The sequence below is a fragment of the Orycteropus afer genome, unplaced genomic scaffold (genome assembly GCF_000298275.1).
Source record: "Orycteropus afer afer isolate SDZICR_OR568_19922 unplaced genomic scaffold, OryAfe1.0 scaffold00021, whole genome shotgun sequence".
Classification (NCBI taxonomy): domain Eukaryota; kingdom Metazoa; phylum Chordata; class Mammalia; order Tubulidentata; family Orycteropodidae; genus Orycteropus; species Orycteropus afer.
In genome coordinates this window covers 3,350,896-3,366,315 of record NW_006921608.1, presented here as the reverse complement: position 1 = coordinate 3,366,315, position 15,420 = coordinate 3,350,896, and the positions used below count along the sequence as shown (strand labels likewise).

The 15,420-nt window shown below is 41.0% G+C and overlaps 1 protein-coding gene across 1 annotated transcript in view; it reads right to left on the bottom strand.

Moving 5' to 3' along the window:
* The window catches only part of EIF3E (eukaryotic translation initiation factor 3 subunit E), a 74,202-nt gene that overhangs the window by 54,751 nt on the left and 4,031 nt on the right, over nt 1–15,420 (bottom strand). Inside the window, exons 2-3 of the mRNA XM_007934772.2 lie at nt 10,213–10,376; nt 8,789–8,844 (exon numbers count right to left, since the gene is read on the bottom strand). Of these exons, the coding sequence (XP_007932963.2) occupies nt 8,789–8,844; nt 10,213–10,376 (220 nt within the window). The remainder of the gene's footprint in view (nt 1–8,788; nt 8,845–10,212; nt 10,377–15,420) is intronic.

Below are 15,420 nucleotides of genomic sequence, written 5' to 3'. Positions count from 1 at the left end.
GACATAAACGGCGGGCACAATTTGTTCAATTTGCAGGTTGGTTAGTATCCTCGTCCTGTGTCTGGCCTACCATTTACCAATCAATGGCCTGTAATCCATTTTATTAATAAATATTGAAAAGTTAGGATTGATCGCTGAGAAACTATCTATTGCATTGGGATGGGGGAGAAGTTACATGTAGGAAAGAATATCTGAGCTAATGTTTGGCGTACAGTAATCATTTTGTAGGAGGAGCTCTGGTGGTGTAGTGGTTAAGGCATTTGGCTGCTAAGCAAAAGGTCGGTGGTTAGAACTCTCCAGAGGCAGTCCGCTTCTGTAAAGATTTACAGCCTTGGAAACCCAGTGGGAGGTCATTATGAGTTGACCTGTACTGGATATCAGTGACAGTGAAAATCATTTGGTAGGAGCTCTAGTGGCGCAATAGGTAAGCGTTGGGCAGCTAACCGCAAGGTTGGGGGTTTGAAACCACCAGCCACTGTAAGAGTAAAGACCTAGCATCTGTTCTGCTCCAATAAAGATTACATCCTAGGAAACCCTATAGGATAGATGTACTCTGTCATAGAGGATCGCTATGAGTCAAATTCAACATGACTGGCACACAAAAATAATTTTATAACTTTTTGTTTAATAAAGGTGGGAGTGGGTTGCTAGACAGAACAGTGAAATTATTTCCTATTATGTTGTTATTAGGCACCATCAAGTAGATTGCAACTCATAGCCACCATATATGTACAACACAATGAAACACTGACTGGTCCTGGCACCATCCTGGCAATGGCTGCTATGTTTGAGCCCATTGTTGCAGCCACTGTGTCAATCCATCCCCTTGAGGAACTTCCTCTTTTTTATTAACCCACTACTTGACCAAGCATGATGTCCTCCCAGGACTGGTCACTCCTGATAATGTGCTGAAGTCTCACCATCCTTTCTTTTAAGGAGCATTCTAGCTGTACTTTTTCCAAAACAGATTTGTTCGTTCTTCTGGCAGTCAATGGTATGTTCAGTATTCTTTGCCAATACCAAAATTCAAATGCATCAGTTCTTTTTCAGTCTTCGATATTCATTGTCCAGCTTTCTAGCGTGTTAAGAGGTGACTGAAAATACCATGGCTTGGGTCAGGTGCACCTTAGTCCTCAAAGAGACATCTTTGCTTTTTAGCACTTTAAACAGGTCTTTTACACCAGGTTTGCCCAATGCAATGCATTGTTTGCTTTCTTGATTGCTGCTTCCATGGGTGTTGATTGTAGATCCAAGAAAAGTAAAATCCTTCACAACTTCAGTCTTTTCTGTTTATCATAGTGTTGCTTCTTTTCTGTTTATCATAATGTTGCTTATTGGTCCAGATGTGAGGATTTTTGTTTTCTTTATGTTGAGATGTAATCCATTCTTTGATCTTCACCAATGAGGCTTTAAATCTTTTTCAGCAAGCAAGATTGTGTCATTTTCACGTTGCAGGTTGTTAATGAGTCTTCCTCCAATTCTTCAAGCAGTCCAGCTTCTTGGATATTTGCTCAGCTTTCACACTGAGTAAGTATGGTGAAGGATACAACTCTGACACCTTTCCTGATTTTAAACCACATAGCATCACCTTGTTTTGTTCAAACACCTGCCTCTTAGGCTATTTACAGGTTTTGTATGAGCACAATGAATTGTTCTGCAATTCCCATTTTACATGATGTTATTCATAAATGGTTATGATCCATATAGTTGAATGCCTTTGCATAGTCAATAAAAACACAGGTAAACATCTTTCTGAAATTCCCTGCTTTTACCCAAGATCTATCTGACATAAAGAACAAATCTTAGAAGTAGTTCAGCCACTCCTATATCCTCTTCTGAATCTGGGTTGAATTTCTTGCAGTTCCCTGTTGATGTACTATTGCAACCATTGTTGAATTCTCTTTAGCAAAATTTTACTTGTGTATGATATTAATGACATTTTTTGATAATTTCTGCATTTTATTGGATCACCTTTCTTTGGAATTGCATGAATATGTATCTCTTCCAGTTGGTTGGCCAGGTAACTGTCTTCCAAATTTCTTGGCATAGACTAGAAAGTGCTTCCAGTGCTCCATCCATTTGTTGAAACATCTCAATGGGTATTCTGTCAATTTCGGGAGGCTTGTTTTTCATCCCTGCTTTCAGTGCAGCTTGGACTTCTTCCTTCAGTAGCATCAATTCTCAGTCATATGCTGCCCCCAGAAATGATTGAATGTCAACCAGTTCTTTTTGGTACAGTGATTCTGTGTATTCTTTCCATCTTCTTTTGATACTTCTCTGCATCATTCAATGTTTTGTCCATAGAATCCTTCAATATTACAATACAAGGCTTGAATTTTTTCTTCAGTTCTTTCAGTTTAAAGAATGCCAACTGTGTTTTTCTCTTTTGGTTTTCTAAGTCCAAGTGTTTTCACTTTTCAATATAATACTTTACTTTTTCTTCTCAAGATACCCTTCGAAATCTTCTGTTCAGCTCTTTTACTTCACCATTTCTTCCATTCGCTTTAGGTACTGTGTGTCAAGAGCATGTTTCAGAGTCTCTTCTGCCATCCATTTTGGTCTTTTCATTCCTGTTTTTTTAATGACCTTTTGTTTTCTTCACATATTATATCCTTGATGCCATTCACAACTCATCTGGTCTTCAGCCATTGGTGTTCAATGCCTCAAATCTTTTCCCCTTTTTTTTTAACATGATACCTTTGTGTAATTAATTGTTCATGATACCTCTGCATATATTTGTGCATGATGTTGTTGTTGTTTCAAATCTTTTCTTGAGATGGTCTCTAAATTTGGGTGGGACATATTCAAGGTCATACTTTGACTCTCATGGACTTATTTTAATTTTCCTCAGCTTCAACTTCAACTTGCATAGGAGCAATTGATGGTCTGGTCCAAAGTCTTCCCCCTGGCCTTGTTTTGGCTGATGGTATTGAGCTTCTGCATAGTCCCTCTCAACAGATCTAGTACGCTGAATTCCTATGTATTACATCTGGTGAGGTCCATGAATATACTCACTGTTTATATTGTTATATTGTTGGAAAAGGGTATTTTCAATGAATAAGTTATTGGTCCTGCAAAATTCTATCGTGTGATCCCATTATGGAAGGCCTAAAACTTTTTGATGAGTGTTTGGACTGGGCCCATTAAGGTTAAGGTGATTAGAGAAAACTCTGACAGGAAAACAATTTATCTGTGAGTTGTTGTCAGAGAAAGAGTTTTTTGAAATAAGTTGTTGTTGCTGTCAGGTGCCATCAAGTCATCTCCAACTCATAGCAACCTCATGCACAGCAGAATGAAACACTGCCTGGTCCTGCACCAGCTCCACAATCCCTGCTATACTTGAGCCCATAACTGCAGCCACTGTGTCAATCCATCTCATTGAGGGCCTTCCTCTCTTTCGTTGACCCTCCTCCTTACCAGGCATGACATCCTTCTCCAGGGAATGGTCCCTTCTGACAACATGACCAAAGTAAGTGAGACAAAGTCTGGCCATTCTTGTTTCCAAGGAGCATTCTGGCTGTACTTCCTCTAGGATAGATTTGTTAGTTCTTTTAGCAGTCCATGATACTTTCAGCATTCTTCGCCAGCACCACAACTCAAAAGCATCAACTTTTCTTCGGTCTTCCTTATTCATTGCCCAGCTCTCACATGCATATGAGGTGATTGAAAATACCATGGCTTGGGTCAGGCGTACCTTAGTCAAAGTAGGAATCAGGGTAAAAATATTCCTGGGGAAAAGCACAGTAGAGTAAAAGACCATAAGACAAGAGAGAACTTAGTATATTAAAAAACTGAGAAGGCTATATGACTGGAGAGTGAGCTTAAAGAGCTTGAGAGAGGCCAAGTCAGAATTATGGTATGGGGTTTGGATTTTATACTCCTTTGCTGGTTCCTGATCATCATTCAAGCATTTTCGTTTTAGAGTGCCCCAGAGGTCTTGGGCTTCTTCTCCACCACACCAGTGCCCTAGAGGATACCATCCAATGTGACTTTATATTCCGTCAGTGGTTATTAGGTGCTGTTGAGTTGGTCTTGACTGCCCAGTGTGCACCATCCTCACAGTTGTTGCCATGGGTGAGCCTATTGTTGAAGTCACTGTGTCAATTCATCTCTTTGAGGGTCTTTTCTTTTACTGATTCTCTGCTCTACCAAGCATGATGGCCTTCTCCAAGACTTATCCCTCCTAGTAACATGACCAAAGTAGGAAAACAAAGTGTCACCATCCTCACTTCCAAGGGCCATTCTGGCTATCCTTCCTCCATGATAGATATGTCTGTTCTTTTAGTCACCCATGGTATATTCAGTATTCTTCACCAACACCATAATTCAAATTCATCAATTCTTGGATGTTTCTTATTTGTTGCCCAGTATTGTATGCATATGAGGTGATGGAAAATACCATGGCTTGGGTCAGGTGCACCTTAACAACATCTTTACTTTTCCACATTTTAGAGAGGTCTTCTGCAGCACATTTGCCCAATGCAAATGGACTTAATTTTAATTTTCCTCAGCTTCAACTTCAACTTGCATAGGAGCAATTGAAAGCATTTGATTCCTCACTGATGCTTTCATGGCTTTGGTTGTGGATGCAAGTAAAATTAAACCCTTAACAATTTCAATTTTTTTTCTCGATTTATTGTGATACTGTTTATTGGTCCAGTTTTGAGTATTTTTGTTTTCTTTATATTGAAGTATAATCTATACTAAAGGCTATAATCTTTGATCATGAAATGCTCAAGTCCTCTTAGCTGCCTTTAGCAAGCAAGGTTGCTTTCGCATATCACAGGTTGTTAATGAATCTTCCTTATCTAGCCTCATAAAGCTTGATCCAGTTTCTCAGGTTATTTGCTCCGTGTACACATTGAAAAATTATGGTGAAAGGATACAGCCCTGATGCATACCTTTTCTGATTTTAACCACACCATATTCCCTTCTGTTCAAACAACTGCCTCTTGGTCTTTTTGTACAGGTTCCACATGAGCACAATGATGTGTTCTGAAATTCCTGTTCTTCACAATGTTATCCATAATTTGTTATGATCCACAGAGTCAAATTCCTTTGTATAGTCAATTTTAAAAAAATTCTATCTACACATTTATAACTCCCAAATTATAGCCTCAGTACAGTTACCACTGATTTATCCACTTATGTATCCAACTACCTGCCCAACATTTCAACATTAACGTATCAAAAAAAAAAAAAAACAAAAACACCTCACCTATGTTACTCATCGAAACCTGCTTCCATGCCTTGCTCAACTTCAGCGAATAGCAACTTCATCCTTCTAGTTGTTTGAGCTAAAATCTTGGAGTCATCCTTAACATTTCTCTTTCTCTTACATGCTACCATCAAATCCTTTCAGCTCTAAACTTTAAAACATAGTTAGAACCAATGCAGTTCACACCACCTCCAAAGTTAACATCGCTGACCCAAACTACCATCATCTCTTGTCTCCATTTTTGGAATATCTTTTAGCAAGAGCTGTGGAAGATGAATTCAAAAAGCCCGTGGTGAGCTAGAAGACAAAATGCCTTGTAAGTAAGGACTTGAGGTTGTATTGTGGATGACATGAAACCGTTGGAGGGTTGTGAATAGAGAAATTACATAATCAAAGTTATGTATTGTGGTGAAGTGAATTACTTAATATGTCCCTTCTAGCCATAGTTTTTGTAACTCCCACTAAATGATTGGGTGAGACTATGCATATGCCCCTCCTCGGAAGGAAAATGGAGTGATTTAGTTCCGTAGTGATACTGCCTCGGAAACCCAAGCAGGGGTCGCTATGAGTCGGGTCTGACTCGATGGCACATAACAACAACAACAACATGCATATGAGGTGCCTGTGGCCTACCATGGGGATTAGATACTTGCTCATAATGAAAATAAGGTGCACAGCGCCCTTGTGGACGTGGAAACATGCAAAAAAGTGCACAGAATCCTAACGAGCAGATTGGTCAGTTTTGCCATCTTGCTTGGCTTAAAATGAACCATCCAAGAGGCAGAAAGGGGGACCTCATGATCACCAAGAAAGAAGAAACAGGAATGAAGTGTGTCCTTTGGACTTGGGATCCCTGTGCTGAGAACCTAGTAGACCAAGGAGATAGAGAGAGCGCTGTTACACCACAGATGGTGAGAGATGATGAGGAGCTGCAAGAAAGCTGAGTGCCTTCTGGCAGGAGTGTTGGTACGAAGCCTTTGGGCACGCAGAGCTAAAGAGCTTTGTAACACTTGGAGGTGTAGGGCAGAGGCTGGGCCAATTTAGAAAGCCCAAAATGCCTGAGGGGACGAGGATCCAGAGCGAGCCCTGTCCAAAGGCACAGCTGAGAAGTTGTCCTGACCTAACAACTGTATCCTGAGTCATTTATGATCCTGAATTATAGCCTGTTACTTCCCTTAAAAACAAAACAAACAAACAAAAAAAAAACACTGCCATCTAGTTGATTCTGACTCATAGCCATACCCATCAGGTTTCCAAGGTGATCAGTCTTTACAAAAGTAGATTGTCCCATCTTCTTTCTGCAGCAACCCTCTGGTTAGCCTCAGGTACTGTGCCACCAGAGCTCTTAATCAACCTATAATCATGAATGTTGTCCGTAATTCTGTGTGGCCATTGCAACAAATTACCAAACACAGCCAAGTGCCATAAGAGGAATGACTGATGTTGGAATTGGTAAAAAGGTTGGAGGGTGGAGGCATTTCTGACCTATGCCTTATAGGAATCAGCCTTGGGCTGTTGATCTTGATTCTTCTTCCCTCTTGTGAAGTTAGAGGAGGTCAGATGCCTTGCCACACTATTTTGTTTTTTAAACTTTTTATTGTGATTTGGGTGAAAGTTTACAGAGGAAACTGTTTTTCCATTTAACAATTCACATACATTTTGTTTTGTGATATTGATTGCAATCCCCACAGTGTAATCTTCCCACTTCCTCCCTGTTTTTACTTGTTCCATTCTTCCTTCTGTTTTATCCCTTCCTGCCTCTAAGCTTTATTCTAAGGAAATGCTGCCCTTTGGATTTTTGTATGTTTGATTGTTTTAAGGAGTATACTTCCTGGTGTTATTGTTCACCTTTTAGGCGTGACTATCATTTGGCTAAAAGTTGAGCCACAGGGGTGAGTTTAGTTCCATGCTTGAAGGATATCTAGGGCCATAGTCTAGGGGGCCCACCATCCCATTTTTACATGCTTTAAGAGGATCACTTTGGATGTTGAGGAAGATGACAGGCACATACACAGAGAAACCAGTTAAGAGACCATTGAAATAGATCAGATGGGGGCTTCAACCAGAGTGATAGCTAGCAGTGAAAGAGGTGTGCACAGTAGTGAAATTCTGAATATATTTTGAGTGTAGAGATGGTACAGTTTACAGACAGTTTGGATGAGACAGAGAGGGGTCAAAGATGATTTAAGGTCTAGAGAAATTGAGCTCATTCACTGAGATGAAGAAGGGTGTGATAAAAGGTGTGATAAAATCAAGAAATTAAGAGTTGAGTTTTGGACATACTGTGTTTGAGATGGTTATTAGATATTCAAGTGGAGATGTTGAGTAGGCAGTGGTTTATATTAATCAGGAATTCATGGGAAAGATAAGACCTGGAGACAGAGGCTTAAATCTTACCAACCTAGTAATGAAATTTAAAACCCTGGCACTGTATAAGATTAGGGTGTGAGTGTATTTGGAGAAGAGGTTAGGAGGGCTGAGTCTAACCACATCAAATTATAGAAGATGGGACAAGCCAAATCAAGGGAAAAAGCTGGAAAAGGTAGGTGGATGAGAGAGGAAGGTCAAGAGAAAGTGATGTCCTGAAAGCCAGAGGAGAAGATAGTTCCAGGAAGGAAGGAGAGGTTAACTATGTCACATGCTGTTAGTTCAAGTAAGATGATGACTGAGAATTGAATATTGTCTTTGGTAGATATGCAGGTTATTTATGACCTTGACAAGAGGAGTTTCAGTGAGTGGTAGATGAAAGTCTGTTTGGAGTGGGTTCAAACAGGGGAGGAGAGGAAGTGAGAAAAAAGATACAAACATATTTTTGAGTAATTTTGCTAGAAAGGGAAGCAGAGAAATGGACTGTAGATGTTGGGTTTCAGAGGAGTGTCTTAAAATGTGTGTGTATGCTGATAGACATATGGCCTTATTTGTTTAAATAACTGTAGTAGAAGGATAGAATGTTTTGAGAATCAGCTCTGTAGAATATGCCAGTTAGCTCAGTTGGTGGAGCATGAGACTCTTAATCTCAGAGTCATGGGTTTGAGCCCCACGTTGGGTGCAGGCTTGGCTTTGGGAGCTCTGGTGGTGTAGTACCTAAGGCATTTGACTGGTAACCATAAGCCTGGCAGTTCAAACCCACCAGCCACTCCTCAGAAGGAAGGTTGGGCAATCTATTTCTGTAGTGATACTGCCTTGGAAACCCAAAGAGGGGTCGCTATGAGTCAGGATCGACTCCAGGGCAGTGAGTTTGGTTTTGTTACAGAGTATGGGGGAGCTCTGGTGGCATAGTGCCTAAGGCACTCGACTGCTAACCAGAAGGCTGGTGGTTCAAACCCACCAAGCCACTCCTCGGAAGGAAGGTTGCATAATCTACTTCCATAGTGATACCACCTTAGAAACCCAGGGAGGGGTAGCTATGAGTTGGGATCGACTCCAGGGCAGTGAGTTTGGTTTTTGGTTCATAGAATATGGGAAAAGCATCGGGTCCTCATCAGAGTGGCCCTAGAGATTGATTTTCAGTGAAGAAGAAGATGGAAAAGGCTTAGTGGACTGGATGTCTTTTCGATTGGGACGACTAACTTTTTACAACAGATTTGGAGGAAAGCATTTCAAGTAGCTCAGGAACGACTTGAACACTGCAAATACAAAAAGAAAGGAAAATGTAAAATACATTTGAGAAATATAACTTGGGAAGTAACTGATGATTAGAGACTAGGAGAGGATAAGCCAGGAAAAAAAGACCAGTGCCAAATACTGCAGTAGAAAGCTTATGTGAGGGACTTGAAATTTATCTTAGGTCATTGGGAGCTTTGAGGTATTTTTGAGTATGAGGACAGATGATCATATCTGTATTTCAGGAAGGTGATCCTGACAGTTGTGTGGACAGAGGATTGGATAGATGAAAATTAGAAGGTCTTCAAAACCAGGCCGGAATGTTTTTTGATCAGGTAGGCAATGGGAGCCACTCGTTAAGTTCTTATATAGAAAACTACATGAAGAAAGTGATGTTTTGTACTTTAAAATTAAACTGGAAGTGATTTACAAGAAGGATTAAAGTGGTGACAGATTGGAAACTCTGCCGATTTGCCTGGCTTTTCCCTTGGAATTTTCCTTGCTGGTTTCTGAAAAGAACTTGTTTCTTTTTATAAGAGAGATTTAGCTCCAAATATGGGAAACCTCATTTTTGTGCTTTACTCTTTTCTTGGTGTTTTAGTTTAAAAGAGCTATCACAGAGGAAGGACAAGGCCTCCCCTGACAGTGTCTTGGTTGTATCAGATGTAGACATTGATTCTCATACATTCCCCAAATACTCATTGAATGCTTTTTTGCTAGTCATCAGGTCCAGCTCTGGGGAACAAAGAAAGGAAACCAATCCCAGCCTTCAAGAGCTTATGGTTTGGTGGGACTGGTATGTATTTAAAATGTGAAATAATCACACCACAATATGATAGGGTCTATGCACAAGTTCTCCTGGGAGACCACAGGAGACAGTCCATGTCTGCCAGAGAAAGTTAGAACTTCAGGAGGGAGGTAACATTTTAGTGCCTCTACCTGGGCAGCTCTGGTGGCGTGCTGCCTAAGGCATTTGACTGCTAGCCAGAAGGCTGTCCGTTCAAACCCACCAGCCACTCCTTGGAAGGAAGATTGGGCAATCTACTTCCATAGAGATACTGCCTCGGAAACTCAAGGAGGGGTCATTATGAGTCAAATCCATAGCAGTGACTTTGGTTTTTGGTTGGGGTTACCTGAATAGATGGAAGGAATAGTCAGCAGGCTGAGACAAGGAGAAAGAAAATATCAGGCAGAGGAAGTGTGAGCACAGCTTGGCCTTAAGAAAATGTACACTGTGATCAGAGACTTTGAGAATGTCTTTGTGCCTGGAGGGTGGTGTGTGTGATGCCATGACATGAGTCTCTATTGAGGGGTCAAGGCCAAATTTTCAAGGGCCCTATGGACTATGCTGAGGAGTTTGGATTCAATCTTGTAAGCTAGTGATTCTTTACTGTTTTCCTGTTAACTCTTTTGACATCTCCCTTTCCCCAAGCCCTTCTTTATCCATCTTGCTTTGATTCTGATCATCTTTCCCCCAGACTATCACGGTAGTCTTCAGAGGGTCTCCCTGTTCCAGGTCCTGCACCTGTCTAACCCTGCTGTCTGGGTGAGCTTTCTAAATGCAGATGTAACCCTGTCATTTCCTTTTTCATATAATATAAAGTCAAAACTTCTTAGCACATTATATAAGGTTCTTTAGAACTATGTCTCTAGAACCCTACTGCACCTCGTTTCTATAATCTACACAAACCCGTGTTTGTTTTTCCATATTTGCTCCCTAGCAGTTCCTTCAGTCTAAAATGCCCTTCCCCAACGCCCCCTCCCCCACTGAGTACCTCTTCATTTTTAAGATTCAGATGAAGCATTGTGTTTCCTGACTTGAAGCTCCCATCTTGTATTTCACATTAGTGGATCCTATCTGAAGTAATTACTCCCTTCTTCTGCCCCTCTGTACTGGTAACAAACTTTTATCCTATAACATTTTCATCTACTTTTTTTTTTTTTTTAAATATGTTTGTTTCCTTCTACAAGACTGTAAACATCTTGAGTGTAAGGATCACTAATATGTGTCTTTACAGTCCTAATTCCTGTCTCAGTACCTGGTGCATGTGTTGTTGTTGTTATTTGCCCTCAAGTAAGATCCGACTCATAGTGACCCATCCTTGGGTTTCCAAGGTGGTATCACTATGGAAGTAGATTGCCCAACCTTCCTTCTGAGGAGTGGCTGGTGGGTTTGAACCGCCAGGCTTCTGGTTAGCAGTCAAGTGCCTTAGGCACTATGCTACCAGAGCTCCCACCTTGTGCATAACAAGTACTAATTAAGTGTTCTGGAAATGAATGGATGTGCATAGAGCCTGGATATCCAGAACTACACAATCTTGAAATAGTCGAATGAACTAACCTATCACTACTATAGTGGACATACTTTCAGTAATCAGTATGTTCATTACTGCTGTCTTTAAAAACAAAACAAAACAAAAAAACCATTGGCTGTTGAGTCATTCCCAACTCATGGCAAAATCACAGTTTTTAAATCCAATTACCTGTCATATAATGCATGCAAATGTCTATTGCATTTAATGTATCTACTTTCTTTAGTTCTAATTCCAGTTCATTTATTTAGCAGATATTTATTCAGTCCCTACTCTGTGCCAAATACAGTGCTAGAATCTCAAGGCACAAACATGACTAAAATACTGTCCCTACAAAAAGGAGTACACAGCTAGGTGGAAGGAACAGATACAAAAACTATTAATTATACCTCAGTGTGATAAGTGCAATGACAGAGATGTGTATGAGGTATTAATGAAGTAATTTAATTAGATTGAAAGCACAAACACTTCTTATATGTAGGTGTTTTCTAAGTCATTTTTACAAAACCATGATTGTTGGAGTGTGTGTCTTCAGAAGATGACTTTTTCCTGACCTTATTCTCTTGTTCTGAAAGGACCTTACTGAGTGCGCTGTGTACTGATTACACCTAATGCCTGTGTGAGAATCTCCAGAAGCCTTAGTCCTGCTGTCATCTCGTTAAAGAATCACACGGAGAGAAGGCGCCTTTGGAGGACTTTAATCCCATTCCTTCTTCACATACCACCTCATATAGACCTAGGATTGACAGCTAATTCCACTCTAATCCTGAGACCTTGTAATATGTGAAGTGAAGGATATTGGGCAAAGAGAACCATCACTGCTTTTTCTTATCTGTCCGCAGTGCTAGGACCTGGAATGTGACTACCCCATTCTTCAGGAGAAAGTAGCAATTTTCAGAATTGGGAGCCCCCTAGAAGAATCTAAAAGAATTGTGATGAATCTACAAGAGTTGACAAGCTAATATAAACCCCTAACCACTTCAGAACATAATTAAAATACCTATATATCTGTTCAAATACTACTAGTTCTTTTATAGAATATTCTGTACCTGTATCATTTGCCTTTAAAAATTCCTGCAATGCAAATAAACACCAACTGCCTGATTGCCAGACCAACTTGGTTGGTTACTGTTAGAGATGCAGCAATATTGAAATCTAATAATGACGATGAACAGTCAAACCTACGGTCTTGTGTGGTAACAATCAGTTTAAGCTGTTGTTGTTGTTATGTGCCGTCGAGTCGGATCAGACTCATAGCAACCCCTCCTGGGGTTTCCCAGGCAGTATGTAGATTGCTCCATCTTCCTTCCGAGGAATGACTGGTGGGTTTGAACCGCCAGCTTTCTGGTTAGCAGTCAAATGCCTTAGGCAGTAAGTATACCACCAGAGCTCCTTCTCAAACACTGGCCCAAGGCAAAAAAGTTAGCTAGTAAGAATAACAACTCTGCTTATACTTGTGTAGCGCTTATTGTGTTGTATTTACTTATGTTTTCATATCTGTCTCTTCCACTAAAAAGTTCCACAAGGTCAGGAATGAGGTGTATTTATGTCTATACACTTGTTACATTTTGGAGGAAATGAAGTAAAAGGAAAGAAGGCTTATAGCTGAGTAGCAGCCGGGCCTCCCCTGTATGCACTTGAATATTTTAGGGTTTTATCAAGCCAGTCTGATGATGTGAGACCGTATATGGGTGAAGTATCTTCTCTGACTATCCTCTTTAGAATGGCTTCCTCCAACTTCTCTTTCTCCTTCTTCCATCACCTTGTTCATTCCCAGTGCTTATCACAATCTGGAGTTACCTTGTTTATTTGTGTACTGGTTTACATCATCTTTCTCAATTCAAGGTAATTCCAGGAAGGCAGAGACCTTATCTGTCATCTTGTTCACAGGTTGTCCACTAACTATTTGCTGAATGCATCTTTGAATTAATTAATATATATGCTTAAGGCCAAATTAATATGAAATTTTGTTCTGAGAATGTCTCATATAATACAAAAATCTTAATTATATACCAGAATATAGTAAGCAGAAGGGGAAGTAGAGAAAAACAAACAAACATGAAAAGAGGCCTTGAGTCCTGGTATTTTATTATCTGGAAGGGAGATCACCTCTTTTTTTTTTAAATTTTTCTAAGTGGCAATGGCAATGCAAGAGAGCCTTGGTGGAGCAGTGGTTCAAGCTTGGTTAGCTTAGCTGCTAACCAAGCAGTTGGTGATTTGAACCCACCAGCCAATCTGTGGGAGAAAAGACCTGGCCTAGGAATTTTAGCCTAGGAAACCTTATGCAGCAGTTGTACGCTGTGCTATAGGGTCACTAGGATTTGGAATTGATTTGATGGCGGTGGATTTGGTTTTGGTTTTTAAATGTAAATGGTGATGGACAATTAACTCAGTAGCACCTTTGAAGGCTCCTTCTGGGATTGGAGATGGGGAATGAGAGAGTTCTATCAACCAGCCAAATTGTCAGAAAAAGTGATGTACCATTTGAGCAACAGAAGTATTCTTTGCCTTGTGATCAGAACTGGTGAGGCCACTCAGACACAAAGACATCTAAGGGGAAAGCTGTAAGGCATCAGGGGGTCTACAGAACAGATCTCCCAGTCAGACCTGTTGGACTCACTCATGGTCTACCTCTTTCCTCATTTCTTTGTGATTTTCAAAATCATGTCTTTGAATGTAAAAAGTTTCTCTTTTTTCACTATTTCTCTTAAGGCTTTATTTGTTCTTACAGTACTTTTGGTTTTGTCTTCGTTTCTGAAAAATTTTTTTCCTTTTGTTTCTGATTTATCGTGTTCTTTCCCATCTGAATCATTGTCTTAATGTCTTTTAGTTCATTTTGAAAGAGTGGATTACAATTTAGAGCTGTTTTGTGGGTACATTTTCCCGGCTACTTTCATTGTCCACGGGGATGTTGGTCTGCTCCTTATTCTCTGTCTCTGTGGGTCTCTTTCTCTTCTATTAACTTGGAGATTTACTCTCTGTTATGGATTGAAGTGTGTCCCCTCTAAACAGGTGCTGTAAATCCTAACCTCTGCCAGTGGTTATATCCCATTTGGGAATGGGTTGTCTTTGTTACGTCAATGAGACAAGATTAGTGTAGGGTGTGTTTTCCATCAACTTCTTTTGAGATATGAGAGAAATTAAACAAGCAAGGGAGAGAAACAGAGATGGGAGAAGAGGGTGCCAAGCCACATGAAGATTGCCCGGGAGCAGAAGCTCAGAAGAGACAGACCAGGCCCTTCCTCCAGAGCTTACAGAGCGAGAAAGCCTTCCCCTAGAGCCAACATCCTGAATTCCGACTGCTAGCTTCCTACTGTGAGAAAATGAATTTCTGCTTGTTAAACCCCTCAAAACCCACCACTACTGTGGAGTTGCTTCCAATTCATAGTAACCCTATAGGGCAGAGTAGAACTGCCCCATTGGGTTTTCCAAGGCTGTAGATCTTTATAAAGCAAACTGCCACATCTTTCCCCACAGAGCAGCTGCCACTGACCTTTTGGTTAGCAGCGGAGGCTTTAACCACTATGCCACCAGGACTCTGTAAAGCCACCCATTCGTATTTCTGTTATGGCAACACCAGAAAACCAAGTCACCCTCTGTACTGGTTCATTTCTATGGGACGTTAGTTTTTCCTGAACTTTTAAGATGAGGTGGGCGCAGGAAAGCTTTTCTGGCTTTAACCAACACCTTTTGTTGTTTGTGTAGTGGTCAAAACCTTGGCATCTTGTTTTCTGGGTTTCCTTGGCCCTGTTCCCTCCCCTCCTGACTGATTGTTCTCTCCTTTGTCCCAGTTGTCCTTGTGCTGCTGAGATTTGATTCCAATGAAGGCAGCTTCTCTTTTCTTCAGAGAGCCCTGGTGGTACACTGGTTAAAGCACTGGGCTGCTGATCAAAAGGTCAAAATTCTCTGTGGGAGAAAGATGTGCCAGTCTGCTTCTGTAAAAATTTACAGCCTTGGAAACCCTGTGGGGCAATTCTACTCTGTCCTACAGGGTCACTAGGAGGTCAGACTCCACAGCACTGGTTGGGTTTTTTTTTCTTTTTTTTCCTATCTCTCATTATGGGACCTTCCCTAAACACACCACTGGCGGGTTTTGGAATCACAGAGCGGAGAGGCTTGACGACTGCCCAGCCTCTGCAGTTCTGAAAGTGAGCAGAGCGCCACCTCTGGCCGGAGCAGATAAAGCACTCCCGTGTGATCTGCACACTGCAGTACGCTGAGCCCCGAACATCTCCCAGTGGCCAGTGGGTATCCTGGCTACCCAGTGCACCTGCCTCCCACTGTCCT